At 48.2% G+C, this 18,013-nt stretch overlaps 2 protein-coding genes and 1 long non-coding RNA gene across 5 annotated transcripts; all 3 read left to right on the top strand.

Annotated features, from left to right (window-relative positions):
• Positions 1 to 469: 469 nt before the first annotated feature.
• Positions 470 to 1,677, top strand: LOC120648727. Its single transcript, XR_005665060.1, has 3 exons — positions 470 to 792; positions 892 to 999; positions 1,425 to 1,677. It is a non-coding gene; the product is annotated as an uncharacterized LOC120648727 (long non-coding RNA).
• Positions 1,678 to 8,681: 7,004 nt separating this feature from the next.
• LOC120651650 (transcription factor MYBS2-like) lies at positions 8,682 to 10,568 on the top strand. 2 transcript variants are annotated; one of them, XM_039929220.1, is made up of 5 exons: positions 8,682 to 9,172; positions 9,458 to 9,681; positions 9,761 to 9,865; positions 9,976 to 10,026; positions 10,107 to 10,568. In XM_039929220.1, exons 1-5 carry the CDS (start codon positions 8,881 to 8,883, stop codon positions 10,305 to 10,307), a joined length of 873 nt encoding a protein of 290 aa, XP_039785154.1. In that variant the 5' UTR covers positions 8,682 to 8,880; the 3' UTR covers positions 10,308 to 10,568. The 2 variants fall into 2 exon arrangements, with proteins under 2 accessions (XP_039785154.1, XP_039785153.1); XM_039929219.1 differs by having other exon boundaries at positions 9,755 to 9,865.
• A 4,456-nt stretch (positions 10,569 to 15,024) lies between these two features.
• LOC120651649 lies at positions 15,025 to 17,853 on the top strand. 2 transcript variants are annotated; one of them, XM_039929217.1, is made up of 7 exons: positions 15,026 to 15,269; positions 15,736 to 15,824; positions 15,948 to 16,023; positions 16,503 to 16,552; positions 16,639 to 16,935; positions 17,074 to 17,112; positions 17,397 to 17,853. In XM_039929217.1, the coding sequence occupies exons 1-7, from the start codon at positions 15,128 to 15,130 to the stop codon at positions 17,583 to 17,585; spliced, it is 882 nt and encodes a 293-aa protein (XP_039785151.1). In that variant the 5' UTR covers positions 15,026 to 15,127; the 3' UTR covers positions 17,586 to 17,853. The 2 variants fall into 2 exon arrangements, with proteins under 2 accessions (XP_039785152.1, XP_039785151.1); XM_039929218.1 differs by lacking the exons at positions 15,736 to 15,824; positions 15,948 to 16,023 and having other exon boundaries at positions 15,025 to 15,269.
• Positions 17,854 to 18,013: the final 160 nt, after the last annotated feature.

The following is an 18,013-nucleotide window of genomic DNA, read 5'->3' as shown; positions in this document are numbered from 1 at the left end:
CAGTTGAATTTCCTTGCAACAAAAGGATGGTGACAAACCAAGCTGCAAGTGGAATAGAAGTAAATCAAGGAATTGCTTCTATATGAGTAAGGAATTCTTACTGTTCTTACAGGGGCCATATTTACTTGGTTCCATTCTAAGTGCATTTCCTTGGAAATGCTCTTCACCTTTTCCATAAAGTAAAACTTGATATTCAATTTCAGGATATTAAAGCTCTAATCATGCCCTTTTCTGCAGGCATTTGAGTACATGAGCTCTTGATATTCTATGATATTAGGATATTAAAGCTCTAATCATTTCAATTGGAGTAGATGAGCTTTGGAGGTGATGCAAACTTCCAATGAACCACCGTCAGAAGGTTTCACTTGAGATGTTATCATTTCTATAAAGATCATATTGTTACCATTTATGGTCTGGTTTGGGGGGCCTGCCCAACATCGATCCTGTGTGGATGGGGTAGGCGCAAAAGTTGAAGGTGAGAGAGGTCATAATATTTATATGGTAAGTTTGCAAAAAATATTTTTGTTTCTGCAAATATATCCTATCCTAAAATCTGATTGAGTACAGATGAATGATATCCATGTTTTTGTTTAGCTCATTATTTTTCACCTATTTGTAACTAACCTTTGTGGTTACGTAGGTAGTATACAAATAGATCTTTTGGCTTTGTTCCTGGTAATGCAACTTGCCCTCGGTTTAATTCTTTGGCTTTTTTCCTGCAAGGTTGAATGAATCTATGGTGAGTTGGTGACTGGTGTTGATTCTGTGGCTTTGACCCATCCTTCATCTCAGGTTTGATGTGAATTGTGTTTGATTTCACATATGCGTTCGTTCTTCTCCTAGGTCTATATCCAGTGAGATCAGGCTCCAGTGACTTCTCCACTGCTGCAGGTTGCAGCCCGTCTTCCCCACCATCCACTTCCTTACAATGTCCACGTGAATCACCATCTGCTGTTGCTGCTGTCCTGTCCATGTCTGTATCACGAATTCGGCTGAAAGGTTTATTTTCTTCCTTTCTTGGGTTCTTCCTGCTGATGCAGCTTGTCCTCGATGTGTGTTATCAAGTTCCCCATGAGGTGTTTGTTAAAATGCCTTAGAGAGAGTAGATGGTTCCTGTTTCAAGTTGATTTAGAACCAATATGGTTTGTGTTATCAAGTTGCCCAAGACGTGCGTGTTAAAATGTTTGGGAGATAGATATATATTAGGACCAAAGAAAAATAATGTACATGAAGTTGGTGATTTGCCAATAGTGCCTAAATTGTTGAATAATCGACTTTTGGTAACTTGTCCCCCGAAGAAATTTGGAGAAATCTGGACGGTTCATTATCTAGAAACGATATGGTGGCATCGCTTAGGAAATGATATAATGTTGTGGTCTATACCAACGGCTCGTAACAATAACCTAATACCCTATCTCGTGCAGGTCATGTGATTACTTTCTGAAAAGTAGACCACTGTGATGGAGACTGGAGATGGTTAACTTCTGCTACCTACAACCATTGCCGCCTAATTCATGGACAATGCACACCATATGCTCTTGGCTTGCCCCAGCAACTTTTTGATTAAACTAACCAAATAATCATAGGGAGATTCCTGCAGAAAAGAATAGAAGTGACCATATGCGTCTTAGTTTTGAAACTGTTAGAGCCACAAACTTTTAATTTGTATGTATTATTTGCATGGGAAATAATCCGTATATTAGGAATGTGTTTTAGAATAGTTTGGCCTTCTATCTTCACAAGAATATCATTATGCTTTGACACTTGGCAACTTTAAACGATATAAGTGGAATGTGTCAATAACAACTTTTAAAAAGTTGGTACTATATGTGTTGTACGAATATAAACATGTCCTCTATAGTTTTTTTTTAAAACACGTGCGACATGCACTTTACTATTATTCATAAATAAACCAAACAATCTAATCAAGTTCAACAAATGTTCATCTGCTACGAATCTATTTTCCGTGACTTGGCTTGGACGGTATAGGATGCCACAAAACTCCATGGTTGCGAGTTGTACCACCCTGCTAGGCACGAAGCAATTCATCTATGGTTTAGCTTAGCAGTAGGAGCTCTCCGAGCGCCATTGTACTCCAGTTGTGCCCTAGTATCATCAATCCAATCTACAGACAGGACGCAAGGTATTACTTCCCCATGGGAGACCTGAACATATATAAAAAATCTTTGTGTTCTCCTCGCGCTCATCGGCGACGATCCCTAGTCAGCTCCGATCACCGCGGGTACCCCGTCCAACCTGTTTCGTGATCACTGTGACAGGCGACATTACGCCGTGTCACCTTTGTGATGTCAAAGGTGACATGCTTCGTTTTGGCCCGGGCCCCGAGGGAGTCAAAGATGAAGCATGTCATCTATGCACGTCACTTTTGACATAGTGGTGACGCGCGATAAACTCGTGTCACTATAGGTCAGTTCTTACATAGTATCATTTCTAGCCGATGCCTAGGATGCATGTATATTCTAAATATAATAACTTAAATTTTTATATACTTGCAATAATGTTTTGAATAAAACAATTAGTCAAACGTCGTAAAAACACAATGACATCATACATTTTTTAGAACGAACGGCCAAGAAATTGAGAAATCTGTCCACCCTTGTACATCTAGATTAGTAGTTAAGCTCATCCTTGATTCCTTCTGCTTCTACCTCAGAATTGTTCCCTTGTAGATGGCGTCTGGTTACACAGCGGCTGGCATTTGGACACAACGGCGTTCGATTCGTACAACACAAGGCCTTGATCTCTTCAGGTTCAATACATTTATGTGCCAGTACTTGTCGTCACAGATCTGGTGAACCTTGGATTGGTTAGAGATGTGTGCCAAAGGTTTCAAGATCTGGCAACTGGTTTGAGTGATGCGGATTAGGTCTTGATGGTGACAGTCCTGATGGGGGCTAAGGTGTGTGGATCACCGATGTTAGTTCTATGCTTTTGGACGCAGATGTGTCGTGATGATGGGTTGGACATGACTTTGTGGTGGTGGTGACTTGGAGATGACAGAAGGATGGTGGCAACCACTCAAAGCAACTGCCAGTGATGCCATAGAAAGGAGCGTCCAACTTGTCAAGCGTGCTCAGGTCGTAAACCAACTCATAGAGGGTCCCGACGAAGATGATGTTGAGGCCGCTTCCTCCCTCACTGAGGACTTTGGCAAGGCGAGTCTTTCCTACGATGGGGTTGACAACCAGAGGATATCTTTCGACATCTAGTATGCTAGCCCAATGATCCTTCCTTGAAAAGGTGATTGGAGTCGTGTCCCTAATGAGAAAAAAGGATCTCAGTTCTAGAGGGGGGGTTATGGCAGTGAGAAAGAAGATTAAATGGGGCCACTTTCACCGTGGGCATGGAAAAAATGTGCTCTTTTGGGAAGATACATGGGTGACCGAGGTTTCCCTGAAACTCAGCTTCCCGCGAATCTACCGCTACAGCAGGAAAAAAGGGGCAACGATTGAAAACTGCCTGCAGGGGGGCATGGGACTTGAACCTATCAAGACCGCTCGACGAGGGGGAATTCTCTGAATGGGCCGATCTTATGACCTTATTGGAGGGGGTGCGTATCAGTTCTGACACCGACCAAATTAAATGGGTCCATGAGAAATCTGGGTGTTTTACAACAAGATCAATGTACAGGCTTATGACCTATAGAGGGGTGGTTAACAAAAGAATGCTGAAACTCTGGAAAAGTCGATTGTCGATGAAACTGAAAGTATTTATGTGGTTAGCGACTCAAGACAGACTACAAGCGGGCCTAGCTCTCAAAAAGAAGAAATGGAAAGGGTGTCCCAAATGTGTACTTTGTGGGGTTCCGGAGGATGTCAACCACATCTTCTTCGGATGCATGTCAGCACAGTTTGTGTGGATTTCCTTTAAAGAGGCTTTGGGATGGGAGAAAATACCCTCCTCCATGTAGGACCTGGCCGAGTATTGGCTACCTCTGGGGGGTCACAAACTACAGCTACAAGCTGTTTGTCTTTGTTATTTGTTTCTAGGTGCTTTGGAAAGTCCGTAACAAGATGATGATTGAGGGTGTCTTCCCAAATCCCAACCCAACCGTCTGAGCTCATATTCAAAATTTTATCTTGTCTACAGAGATGGCGCGTGCTCTTGAGGGACGCTGATCGAAGGCGGATGGATGACCAAAGATCCTTGATGGACTCCTGGTTGGTGGTTGGGCGCATTTGAAGCGGCGAGAAGTGCTATGGACGACTAACCTTGGCTCTAGCTTCCTGTTTTAGTTCTTATCCTTTTTGTTTCTTCTTTCTTCAACAACTGGATGTGTGGTAGTGGTTGGTCTTCCCTTTCTGGTTAGCTGGTCTCCCCAGCAAAAGTGCCGCCTGCCGGCTTGTACCGAATCTTATCAGCTTTCTATAAAAAGCTGGGTTCTCCTTTCTCAAAAAAAAAAGGTGATTGGAGTCTCACTCCACTTCAGGATTTCAACTGGTTTGGCTCCGATTGCAAAGATGTCCCGGTCCCTCAGCTTCTGCTTCCTTTGGCTCTCTTGGGTGGCTGATCCTCCGTAGATGTTGTTGATGGTCCGTTTCGGGTAAGGAAAGTCGCTTTGTCGGCCGCTATCACCCGACTGTTCCTTCGCCTTATCTTCCTTGTCGTCGTCGGTCCTCTTTCTTCTCGGCGGGAGGTCCTTGCATCCAGTAAAATAGTTTCTCAGCGTTACGCACACTTCGGAGGTATGACTGTTGGTTTTGTGAAACCAACAAGGCTGCTTCATAATCTCGGATAGGGGCAGCTTGCGCCAGCGTGCATCCTTAGGAGGTTGTGGCTTGTCGGCGGTAGTGATGTAGTTCTCAGGGGCTCTCTGATACTCCCGAGTCTTCGGTGGGTCATCTTCTTTACCCTAGCATCCCACTTAGGGTATTGGGCTCTTTCAGCTTCCTCCACGTCAATGTGGGTGTTGACAATCTTCATCAGCTCGGCGGAGGTAGCCGGCTTGCCGAGGGTGATCTTGTTGAAGAGCTCCTTGGTGTATGTCAAGCTTCGATGGAAAGCGTTGATGACCTCTTTATCAGATATGTTGAGGATCGAATTCCTTTTCTCAAAGAATCTTTCCATGAACCATCTAAGGGACTCCTTAGGGGTTTACTTGACTTGCTCAAACTCCCAGATAGTTCCTGTCTTTCCCGAGATGCCCTTGAAATTGTCGACGAAGGCCTTGCAGAGTTCCTCCCACGAGTCAATGGAGTGATCCATGAGACTTTGTAGCCAGGTCAACCCGGCGTTGCCCAGGAAAAAAATGTCGTGCCCGATGGATGCCGCGTGCCCTTCCAGCCCGATGGATGCACCATCGCCCACCCCATTTTTTTCCGTTGCCCATCTGGACAGGGAAGTAATTGGCCATGTTGTCGAACTCGCCTCCGGCATTGCGGATTGCTAGGGCATACCTCCAGCAAAGCGAGATTTTGGTGCACGTCCACTCAGCGGACCCTATCCAGACCGCAGATCTCAGCGCGCGTCATGTCGCCCGTGTCTCCCTTTCATTTACTGTTTCGATGCTATATATTTTCGTACATCCAGAGCCATGTCTCCGGGTCAGACTTGCCGTCATACTTCTCGATGTTCGTCGGCTTGACAAAATTTTTCTGGTGCCCTGACAACCTGGAGACGTGGGCCGTGTTTGGATGGCCCTTGAAAAAAAAATTATGAAAACTTTTCGGTGCTTTGACCACTAATTAGGGGTATTAAATAAAGTCTAATTATGAAATTACCTCCACAACTATGGTACTATAGCAGTTAATGTAGCTAATGAGGCATTTGACCGAACAATTAGAGGATGATTAGGCGTGGTTACTGTAGCGTCCCTGTAGCCAATCATGATGAAATTTGGCTCATTGGATTCGTCTCGAAAAGTTACACCTATGTGTGAAAAAGGTTTCGCAGATAAACTTTATTTAGTACTCCATGCATGCATCCGTCTTTTTTGAAAAAAAAATTGAGGGTGTAAAGGCTGAAAGCTGCCATATCTGTCCTAGTTGTTCAGAAACGCGCATTATCGTGAGTTCAGAATATGGGAGGCCCATGCTAGAGCCTAGCAGATGGGCTTGGTCCATAGATGCAGCGAGGCTCGCGCAAAAAGCCCAGACGTTGGGTGTTTGAAGTTTTTTTTTCTTCTTCTTCTTTTGAAAGATCCGGGTTGGTTTTGAACTTTGATTCATTGATTCAAGTAAGTATCCCACTTCTATCTACTAATTACTGCTGGCAGTGCACTAGACTACACACGGGCCGTAAATCCTTCCGTGCATTACAAAGGAATCGTCCGGGAATCTCCGCACTCTCTCACCTGCCAAAAATGCGGTCACCTGACGAGGACAATCGCATCACCTAGACGGCTACGCCAATCTCATCCCCTCTGTTCGGCAGCTCCACCAGTTTCTAACCCAACAGTGTTTTTCTTTCGCACCGCTCCAACACCAGCCTCCAACTACCAACTAGCCAATAGTATTTTTCTCTCACACCACTCCAGCACCAGACACCAACTCCAGCACAACTCCAGCACAGCTCCACCAGCTCCACGCCATCGCACCTCTGCCCGTCTGCCGCTCTGCTCATCGTTCCAAGCTTTTTTTACTGCTACTCTGCCAGCAGTGAGGTAGTTATAATACGTATAGTAAAAAAAGCAGCTCGTCACTTGTTCAGGCAGCTTGGTGCAGATCAGATAGCATTAACAGGGCACTGTCATCAATCTTAGTAGCAGGCCTTGTTGGGAACGATCTGAACGAGAGTAACCGCGAGTAAAGTAAGCGAGGGGATCAATCCATTCTCTCCGTACCCGGGGGCAGCGCAGCGGGCAGCTGGTTGTTACTTACTAGTGCGCAGTAACAGGGACGTGGCGTCTCGAAGGGATCAGCCGTCTCCACAGGCGCGGGCGGAAACCCCTTTTCTGATCCATTTGACGTTTGTGGACACTGGACAGCAATCGCAAAAAAGAAAAGAAGACGTTTGTGGACAGCCAGCCAAGCCCAGGGCACACACAACTGGGCGGCGGCGGCCTCCGCAACACGAGCGAGGCGACAAGGCCGAGGCGCGCCCCGCCTCGCCACGCCCCCAGGGCTTCCCGATCCTAGCTTCCGGCCGCCGCCCCGTCCGCGTCCCGGGCTCCCGACAGCTTTCCCCTTCCGGCCTCCCGACGCCGCCCGCGCGGAGCCAGCTGCGCGGGCGACGGCGGCTACGAGGAGTGGTGGCGGCGCGCGCGCGGACCTCGGACTAGCAGCTGTGTCCGTGGGTGGGTGCCGCATCCAGCCAGGCTCTGGCTTTCCACGGGGCAGCGCAGGAGGAGCCAGGAGCAGGAGGAGCCTTGGCTCGCTGCTGAAAGCTACGGCGTAGCGGTAGGGTAGGGTACGCACGGGCGGGCGCGATGACGCCGAAGAGGCTTTCATTCAAAGGCAAAGGCAAGGTCCACCGTCCCCATTGGCTCGACCGGCTAGTTTTTTATTGCGGGCTTCAATCCGGGGGCTGCAGGCTCTGAGATGATAAGGTTTTCTACTCTTTTGTTGGTGCCCCCCCGATCGGAGCGTGGCGGGGCAGACTTTATTTTACTCTGAGATTATAAGGTTTTTTTTATTTTAGCGCTAAGCTCCGGCCGGTGAAAGCGCGTGTGACCGGCCCGATATCTTGTGTGCGTTCGTACGTACGTACGCAGAAGACCACGTAGGTAGCAGTATCTATCTGTGCCTGCTGCTGACTTTTGCCCGAGCACCCGGTGCACGACGTCGTCGTCGTCGTCGCCGCACGGTGCGCGTGACCAGCGGCGGTCGCCACGGGCGGAATCCCCACGGCATCTGCAAGCCCAGGCCAGCACGAAACGCGACCGACCGATGGCCGGAGCACTCACCGGGCGAAATTCCCACGCATCTGCGATGATCCACCACCCGACCAAACACGCCGAGTCGCCAACTCCCAAGCAGCTGAGGTGCGTGGAAGAGGAGGGAATTGCCCGGGATATACACGATGTTGATACTGGCGTGGCCGGCCTCGCTGCTAGTCAGTGCTGGTACGGAGTGGAAACCTGCACGTAATTTCCAAGTGTTTTTCACTGCCTCAGACCTGCCAGGATTGATACATATACCGTACCGGAGCTAGCTACGTACCTGCTGCCAATTTTCAGTGGGGACTATTGAGCTCAGCAAGCTAAGAACACATAGACGCGCTGCTTATAGTAGTACAGTGCCTGCGTTGTTGCGGTGGTAGTCTAGTCACGCAGACGTTGACATGTGCCCACACGAAGAGTGCAAGTGTACAATGCCATGCGTGCTACGAAGAACTTGACATGAAAAGGTGTCATGTACTTGCACATTCCGGTGGCGATGTCACGAACACGTCAGGTTCGATGATATTCCGGTTACACCGCATAAGAAGAGAAAGGCCGGGGATTTGGTTTTTGACATCACCACAGACGCCACCGGGTCGTTATACACTATACTAGCTAGTTCCGGCCCAAACTTCGCATTTTCCGATGGCACCTTCCCTCGGCCGCATCGGTCAACCATAATCTAGCACGAAACCAGCCCTATTGGCGTATAAATAAAAACACACCAAAATTCCATAAAAATCTTCCAAAAACAAAACTGTTTTCCCTCCTATCAAAACCATCACCACCTCTAATCTCCTCTTCTCCCTACGACTTGCGTATAAATAAGCGAGGCAGGTGATCCCTGGCCCGGAGGGGAGGCAGAGGCAGCAGCAACTACCACCATCAGAGTAATCTAATCTCCCCTCTTCTCCCGCTTGGCCTCTTCCCCTGCAGTGCCGTCTGCAGCGGCCTCCAAAGCATCAACCCCATCCAACGACCAACCCGCTTCCAACAAAGACGCCATCAACAGCGACAAGGCAGCAGCAGACAAGGCAGGGATGGAGGGACTGCATCGGCCAGAGGAGGAGGAGAACGGGAGGAAGCCGGCGCCGGTGGTCCTCCTCAGGCTGTTCGGCGTGGACGTCGTCGCCGACGAGGAGCCGGATGACAACGACATCGGGTTCGAGCTCAGGAAGAGTTCGAGCATGCAGAACCTCACCATCCCCTCCGCCGAGCCGCTCCTGCCGCACGGGGAGGCCGGCGAGGGCAAGGTGTACGCCTCCGACGATCTGGAGCTGGCCTCCAGGCAGCAGAAGCGCCGCCGCCGCAAGGCCCAGGAGAGGAAGAAAGGCGATTTTCTTTTTGTTTTCCCCCCTCTCTCCCCCTCCCGGATTCGATTGCTTTCTTCTTGCCGAGGTTGTTTGACACAATTCGAGGACTGATTCGTGAACGAAAAATGCTGTCCTGGATTCTGAAATCAAGAAAACGAGCCCCATCATGTGCGAGTCAACGCCTGCTCTCACAATCCACAAGGCGCTCGCACCGCAAATACTGAAATACTACCAGTAGCATTTTTTTTTCTTTCAGTTCTTGGTTCTGTGATTAATCCTGTGCCGATTGGTGAAATTCGTGCAGGGATTCCGTGGACCGAGGAGGAGCACAGGAAGTTCCTGGACGGCCTGAGGCAGCTGGGCAAGGGGGACTGGAGGGGCATCTCCAAGAGCTTCGTGACCACCAGGACGGCGACGCAGGTGGCCAGCCACGCCCAGAAGTACTTCCTCCGCCAGACCAACCCCAGCAAGAAGAAGCGCCGGGCCAGCCTCTTCGACGTCGGCATCGCCGACTTCGGCGACGATCAGGTGAGCACCTTGATGCCATTCCATTGGTTGATCAGATCTTGCAGCTAATGCTACTCCCTTTATTATCCGTTAGTTTCAGGTGCCGCCAAGCCCTCCAAACAGTGCCACTAAGCCTGCTCCTGTTCAGGAGATAATTCATACCGACCGCGGCGATGTCCCTGTAATTTCTGCAGATGCATTCCCGGTAATCTGCTCGGTTGAATTTACCAGATTGCTAGCTACTTGAAAATTGAAATAAACGTCAAGCATATTTAACTGAAGAGCTGAGCAGCTAATATTTTAACCTCATTTCAGATACCAAGCTGTAGGGGCTTCGGAGGGATTTTATTAGGGAATAACATTCAGGTAAATCCATCGCCTTTACATTGGTAAGAACATCTTCGATCATGGAGCAAAACTGACAAATAAACTGGTTCCTCCGACAGGTTAGTGAACTGACTAATTACTTCGTGACGACAATGGGTCACGGCGAGACGTCGCTCGCGTCCATGTCCTCCGGCCTGGAACCGGCCTCGTCCGTCAGCAGCCTGGAGCTCAGCATCGCCGTCAACAATCTGGAGCTCAGCATCGCGCCTCCCGCTCGCTACGGCTGCGGCGGCGCTGCCGGGGCAATCAAAGTGCTGTGACTCCAGGCGCGCCGGGCTGCTCGGGCTCAGCCGCCGCGATCTCTGTACCAGCTGCACGCAGGCACCTCCTGCCTGTTCGATCTTGTTGTTGTCGTCGTCTTTGTTGTGCTAATAACTTCGTGTTCGTCGTCGATGGCGTGCCGGCGTTCTATAGTTTCATGTAATCCTATCCTAGTATACTACTACTACAGGAAGAAAGTTTGTGCTGGTTGGTTGGTAGTAGAAGCTGTTGAGCAGAAATCAGATTTACTATTTGTTGCATGGCATTGGTTGCGGATTGCGTTGTGTATGAAATCAAGGAGGGAGGGGGATCAATTGGGATCGGGAGGGTCCCTGCCCCCCTTCAAGTGGGTTCGTTTCTTGTTCCAATCTGAGGAGGCAGCCGCTTCAGCCTGTGTGGCTCTGAGGTTCCGGTGCCCCAATAATTGCACCGTTCGGGTCGTCAATGTGACCATATGGCAAACGAGGGCCAAGCGCAATTCCCCCACGTACGCCCCTGTCGTCCAAAACACACCAATCATGTTACTACCTCCAATGATTACAGAACTGTTCCGATTCCGGCTGATTACGTAGCAGCATTCGCTGTTGCAAGAATCACACCGGCTAAATTGCAAGGATCACAATGGTGATAGAGAAGAGAAGCTGAGATGCCTAGAGAATTTTTGCAGCCGGGTGCAGAAATTTTTTGGAAAAGCCGGATGCAGACATGAGATATGCCGCCCGGCTCTGAAAAAGCATGCTCTTATCTATCTGCAAGACTGCAAGGCGGGTAAAGAAGATGAAGGTAGGGTGTGGCCGAATCTGGAACGGGATGTGTGGATCTCGTCGGGATAAGTGGTCCGTCCACGCACGAGGGCGCGACAGGGAAGGGAAGGGCGAGGCGAGGCGAGGCGAGGCGCGCGGCGCCATCGTGCGGTGCGGACGTGGCCACCCCCACCGGGAGCGAGTTGGCTTTTTCGCCGCCGCTGTCTCGCTCCCGGGCCGGCGGGCCCCCGCCGTCTCGCCGCCGTCGATCGGCACCAGTAGCCCGCGGGTGCCCCCCCACCGGCGCAGTGCTAGCTGGTGGAGGGTCGACGACACACACACACACAGCGACAGCGACCTTTTTTTTTCATCATGCTTTGAGCGGAAAAAAAAAAGGATGCGAGAGGATAGAAAAATGGGCGCGAGGACCATGAGACGGCGCGCGGCGACCTCTCACGGGATTGGGGGCGGTGATATCCGAAGATAAGGTGCGGATTTTCTTTCCCGTTTTTTTTTCTTTTCTTGTTTTGATTTGATCTGATTCGGTTCGTGGGGGTTGCTTGGGATCGGGAGCAGGCTTTGTGGCCCACGAGGTGGCCGGCCAATCAGGGCGCCCCTCCCGTACCTAGGAGGTTGGAAGGAATACAACAAGATATGCCAAGTTTATAACCTAGGAATCGGATTCCTGCGCCGCACCTGTTGGCGCGCCAACGTTGTTATTAGCTAGAGATATTGTAGATGCACACGATAGCATGGTCAAAGGGCAAGGTTCGAAGTAAGCAGAGATAGTCAAATATGAGTGGACGAATGATGGGATCGAGATAGATCCTACTGTGCGCCCAGCTGGGCAACGATAGCATGGGGCAAATGATGGGTCGAGGTGGAATGGGCGCTGAACGGCAAGAACTAGGGCGAAGATGGAAGAGACGCAGTTGGCCGCGCGCCCAGCTAGTGCACGGCTTGCCTGCCCGGCCGGTGGAGGGTCATATCCCTGCCCGCTAACGCCTTGGCCGCTGTGGACGAGTCTCCGCCCCCAACGCCGATGGGTGGCGGGAGATTCTCTCACGGCCGTAGGCGCAATCTGCGGTCATCAAGGTTCAACATCACCAAGAACAGGTCAGGAGGATCCCTGCTGTGCTTCGTGACAGATGCTTTCAATTGTCTCTCCTACTCGCACCGTGTTGCGACTTGTCGGTTGCCATGGCGTTGCTTGCGTTGTCGTGGCTTCGGCCACCTCGCCAAGAAGTGCAAGCGACTGAGGTCGGGGCGAAGAGAGGCGATATGTCATGTTGCTCTGTTCGCATCATCAACTCTTCGGCCTCCCAACACGCGACCAGAGCCGATCAGATGGTCTCGGGTGGGGCCGTGCGGAGTGCCGCGACGGGAGCTAGTATTTGGCGATGATGCCGGCGACGCCGGAGTATGCCGCGTGGATGTCAGCATGGGTGCGCCTGCCGGCTTCTTCGACAACACCACTACTGCATACCTTTCCCCATGCTTGATCCACTGGAGTTGGAGCTGCGCGGGTGAGGGGCCTCCGGCGTGGGTTGACCCCATGTTGGAGGAGCTCGTTGCTTCGCTCGCGTTGACAGTTGGTGCACCAGCGGTGGAGTGTTCGCCTCCTCCGCCGGTCGCCTCTCATGGGGTGGATGCATCGCTGGGGGACACCCATTCCCCGGTGAAGGGTGCCCATTGGACGATGGACTCGCCTCTCTTGTCACCTGTGGAGGAGGGGCAACCCGGCGCCGCGGTGGCCTTGACGCGCCCCACCCACCCCGATGCTGCGACGGTCGAGGCTGTGACGGACGTCGCTAACTGCACATCACCTCAAATGTCATCAATTGATGAGCCGGTACGTGACACCATTTGTGGGCCGGAGCAAGCGCTTCCTACCTCTTCTTCTCGTCGCAATGTCACGGTGGCACAGGGAACACGCGAGGCTCTTCTGTTATAGCTGTTCCCTGATGCCAATTCGCCGGTAAAAGAAGTGGTCGCTAATTTTGCACATGATGTTTGTACGGAGGCTCCCCCGCCAGTGCTGGTCGCTTCGCCGCCACGACGGCGCTCACAACAACAACCACAAGACTTCACCACCACAGCAAGAGGTTGGCAAAGAAGTCGCGTCATCGTGGTACAAAACCAGCAGTTCAGGTGCAAAATGTGATGATGAGGAAGCTGGAAGCCTGGAACTCACTTCAGACACTCACCTGCCGGATGCCTCATCCTTCAAGTAATTCGAGGAAACTTTCTCTTCCTCCCTCACTGTTTCGCACTGTAAGACCTTGGATGCTTTGTTGCCGGCGGGGATGGGCACTCTGGCAACCGGAGTGGTGACACCCGTAATGGTGTCATAGATCCTTAGGTAGTTTACCATGTCGTACATCGATTGCCGTGTAATAGTTTAACTCTGTACTAGGTTGGTTTTTATTCCGCGAAACCAACTTGTTGTATGTTGTACTTTGCTTCTCTTGCTCTTAATGAAAAACGTACTCAAACACGGTCGCGAAAAAAAAAAGATAGACCCTACTCGTAGTTGACTGAACTTTATGGGAGTAGGCTGCAAGTCAAGGGAAGTTCACATGATGGACGGGCTTGTATTTTCCCATCGTGACTAGTGCTAGCTAGTTGTTAATGGAGATTGTTCATCGACGATCTGGTCAAAAAAAAAAAAAAGCAGTGGAAGATCACGTACGCAGGCGATGCACGCAGGAGTGGAGGACTATTAGTAAACTCGAAGTTCAGCTACAAGTAAATGCAGTGGAAGTTTACTACCTGTACTACATATAGTATATATCAGTAGTAGTACGAGGTCAACTGGTCATTGGTCAAAGCCGTGTCTTTGTATTTGAGGACACGATCGAGCGAGGCCACCTAGTATGAAAAATCTAGTCGGAAAAATGGCATCAATAATCTAGTCGGAAATGGCATCTGACTGCAATTAGCTTGCTATAGTGATTCTCCGCGACGGAAGGAAGTGCCAAAGGACTTCCATCTAGGTCATGAAGCGACCATTAAAGATCCATTTGCAAGGGTTTTCATCCGTTTCGGTATCACCTATTTTACGCAAACCGATGGATTGAAGCGTGAAGTCATTTTGTAAGTTAAAAATAAAATAAAAAACTGAATGAAGCTACTGTTTTAGCTTCACAGATGAAATTTTTGAGAGAAAATCTTCTCCCTAAATGCTTTCCATTCATGGCAATGGAACTATCAAACTAAGAGCATCTCCAAGAGTTTACCATATTTTATTTGACATATCTTGTGTTTTGCCAACTTCTAAAAAGATATGCCAAGTAAAAAAAGCTTATCTCCAACAGTTTGGCATAATTCACTTGCCAAATCCAGATCTAACTTACATCAAGAACTCTGAGAGAGAAACAAAATTATATTTATGCCATTCCACCTCTTGAAAACTTAAATCAGGAACCCTTCTCTGTTATTTATTTCTTTTTTCACCCTCCCACCTGACAAGAAACCACGATGACAACTGCGCGCCACGCGCGTATATTTACGCACTAGAGGCTGGTTTTTCCCAAGTTGCCAAAAATTACCAAGTCTTTTGCCAAACTGTTGGAGGAGTATTTTTAACATTTTTGCCAAAAATCAAAGATGGCAACTCGATTTGCCAAACTCTTGGAGATGCTCTAAGTGTACAGAGGCTTGCTTGGTTGGCTACCAAAATGTCATGGGCATGCTATTTTTTTTTACCAAAACTTAATAATTTTAGAATAACACTTATTTAATTAGGAAGGCTACCTTTTTGGAATCCAATCAAATAAATATTAAAATTTATAGATTTAGCCACGTTTTGATATACCCATATTTTTTTTGAGGGTATGATATACCCATATTTAGGTAATTGCAGTCGTTATGTGCCAAAATCTTTTTCTTGGAGGGCCAACACCACAGGCCTAAATGGGCCAGCCCATCTTGCTGCATTTCCTTGCTTCTTTCTTCGTCTTCCCCGCTTCCTTTTCACCCACCCCAAGCAGCGGTCAGCTTCCAAGTCGTGGTTGGTGACCTCCTCCTTTTTTTTCTCCTCCCCTTCTGTCGCCGGCGTCCGTCGCCCGGCGGCTATGGCGAGCCCCCGGGAGCGGAGGCTTCCGCCGCCTGCGTTCCGGATGGAGAACCCCTTCAGCGTAAAGGTGCTGCAGGTCTTCACCGGATTCGGCGTTGGATGCGGCGTCGGCATCGGCGTCGGCCGACCCATCTACCTAGGTAATGAATTTTGTAGGACCTTATCCTCGTTTCTTTCAAAGGAGTGAGGTGGGTTTAGGAGAATCAAATCGGTCAGAGGCCAGGGTGTCCTTTGGGTTTGGCATTTCGTTGAACAGATGAGTGACGAGTGAGGGGCTGCCTCCTCACTATGGCATTTCGTCGAATACGTGCTGTGTGCGAAGCAATCGAATAGAGCTGCATTATTTGACATGGAGATTAGTTAAAAAAGCTGCGTTTGGAAATTTATAAATGTGTGGTAGATTCATGCTTGATTTGCTAGCTCTGGCACCTGCACGTAAAATGCTGTCCTGAGCTTGCCGAATTGCCTAAAGAGTACTAATGCATTAGCTTCACTATTGGCTTCTTGTCTTAGAAGTTAGCTTCTCTATTGGCCTAAAGAGTACTAATGCATTAGCTTCACTATTGGCTTCTTGTCTTAGAAGTTAGCTTCTGTATTGGTGACCAGGTATGATACCTGGGCTTCAGCAAGTTATGAGTGCTACAAGAGGCGCAACAGATGCCTTTTCTGGTGTCACAAGGCATGTCAATTCCGCGGTATGATAAGATTTAGCACTTTTCCATGTCCATAAATGCACAAACACCCATTTCGTTAATCTGATCATGTATTTGGTGCTTATCTGATTGTGCTATCTCCATTTCTCCCTTTTTGTCCTTTAGCTGAGGACATCCGGGTTAAAGAACATTGAAGTGGGAATTGGTTGTGGAGTTGGTATAGGCCATGGTTTTGGAATAGGTACATATTGCAGCTATTTCAAAATTTTAACTCTGTAAATTTCCTATCCAGCCTTATATTGATTCTGATGCCTTGCCCCCAGTTGAGTTACTTTTTTTACTTCTTTCCCTGTCAAGTAAGCACAACAGTGTATACATGCCAACATGCTTCTCATTTACTCCTCTTTTTTAAAGCTAATGCAGTACTTATGTAATTGTTCTTGCATGGTGACACTTTGGTTCAGTTTCTATGCCCCACTCGTGTTTCTGTTATCCTTAAGAACTTGCATCAAATCACCAAATGTTTTACTTTAATACCATGATAATGATAAAGGAGGAGAACGTTTTTTCATTTCTTGCAGACTAGCTAGCACTTTACATATGTTGTGTGTATGGCCATTTCTTCAACTGCTGCAGTGCTTTGAGCTGGTTTTTGCCACAACTTGCGCCCTTGTTCCCTGTGAGATGAAGCAAACCTTATAAGTTTCCCTTCACTTTCAGGAATTGCACTGAAGCCACGAGTACTTCATGGAATTCAGTCATCTGTTGGGGTACAAATATGATTTGTTGTTTACCTCAATTTTTCTCGGTTTCCCTTTTTCAGTGCATTAACACTGATCGAATTAGTTTTTTCTAGGAAATTATGTCTAAATTGACGTCAAAGCTGAAGGATACCCCTGATATGCCGACTGCATCGAATCCTATGGCTCGTTCTTTTTCTAGCAATCAACAAACTCACAGTGGTATGCCCACGGATCTAGAGGCTAAGACTGCAGAAAGCAATTTGAAGCACACTCCAAGTTATGAAATGTCAAGAGTACAACAGCCTACTGAGCCAGAAACATCAACTGGGAGTCGAACTGAAAAGGTCATTGCCAATTTTCTACAGAATCCACTGTTCCAGAATGATACAAAGATGGACTACAGAGATGCAGTATGGACTAAAACACTCTTAAACTATACAATACATATTGTTCATTTGTTTGTGCAGCTGTAGCTTCAGCTATGTCTTCGTCTGCTTATGTTGTTATGCACCAGATATCCTGAACAATTTTTCCTTTATTCATTTCAGTCTGGTAATTTACAAGGAATGGATAATGTGCTCCAGTTGGTGAGTTCAGTTCGGTCATACATATGATGCTTGCTTGGCAGTTCCATCAATTTTTAGATGTGTTTTATTCATTCGTCCCAATTTAACCTTAAAATGATGTACCTCTAATCCTTTTACCTATTTAAAATTATCTTTATGTGTAGGAAGACAATAGAAACCGCTTGGTTGCTTATGTTAATCATACTGTATTTCTGTAAAGATTGGTTTAAAATTGATTGTCTTCCAAAGAAATGCAAGCCTCCATTGTTGATTATTAATCTGTTATGCATTTCTCACATTTTCAGGTACTGAAGCACCAAAGGGTTATTGAAGAATTGCGGGAGGAAAATGAAAATCTGCGTCAGATACTTGTAGAGGAACTTAAGGTTTCACCAACCAAATTACAAATAGATCGTAAAAATGGAGTGAAGGCCTACTATCCGTGCTCGGACTGCTTTGAATGCCGCCGCCGAAGTCGGAAAACAACAAGATAGCAGTAGGAATTGCCTGTGTAGGTTGGGACAATTTTGGTAGTTTATTCAGTAGCCGACCATTTCGGTAGAACCCCATACTACTGTTGTCCGCAATATCCTCTTTGAGAAATTGCAGCTCAACTCTGATTGTTCAATACAGTGGTCAGTTACGTTTCCATCAGCTGTTCATCTGCATCATTTGTTTCACTACTGATGCAGAACTCTTGGCTCTGAAGTCTGAATCTACGAAGGGCACGATGCTCTTAATTGTAGTAATCTTTCTTTTTTTTTCTGTGAGGGGTATTAATCTTACTTGTAAACTGCATCAGGCATCAGGTATCCAGGTGTTTTCTAAAGCTGTATGGAGGACTGCAATGCAAAGAGTCTGCATTCTGCAAGGGCTGGCAACGGTCACAACACATAATTTGACCGTTAGGTAGTGAGTGGGT

Source organism: Panicum virgatum, chromosome 9K, assembly GCF_016808335.1.
Source record: "Panicum virgatum strain AP13 chromosome 9K, P.virgatum_v5, whole genome shotgun sequence".
NCBI lineage: Eukaryota > Viridiplantae > Streptophyta > Magnoliopsida > Poales > Poaceae > Panicum > Panicum virgatum.
The sequence above is the reverse complement of the archived record's forward strand: the minus strand, read 5'-3'. Positions and strand labels throughout refer to the sequence as shown.

Coding starts and splice junctions, on each gene's coding strand:
- LOC120651649 (XM_039929217.1), top strand. CDS start 15,128: ATGGCGAGCCCCCGGGAGCGGAGGCTTCCGCCGCCTGCGTTCCGGATG. Junction 16,024..16,502: donor AGGCCATGGTTTTGGAATAG/GTACATATTGCA, acceptor CTTCACTTTCAG/GAATTGCACTGAAGCCACGA. Junction 16,936..17,073: donor AGATGGACTACAGAGATGCA/GTATGGACTAAA, acceptor TATTCATTTCAG/TCTGGTAATTTACAAGGAAT.
- LOC120651650 (XM_039929219.1), top strand. CDS start 8,881: ATGGAGGGACTGCATCGGCCAGAGGAGGAGGAGAACGGGAGGAAGCCG. Junction 9,682..9,754: donor CCGACTTCGGCGACGATCAG/GTGAGCACCTTG, acceptor ATTATCCGTTAG/TTTCAGGTGCCGCCAAGCCC. Junction 10,027..10,106: donor TATTAGGGAATAACATTCAG/GTAAATCCATCG, acceptor TTCCTCCGACAG/GTTAGTGAACTGACTAATTA.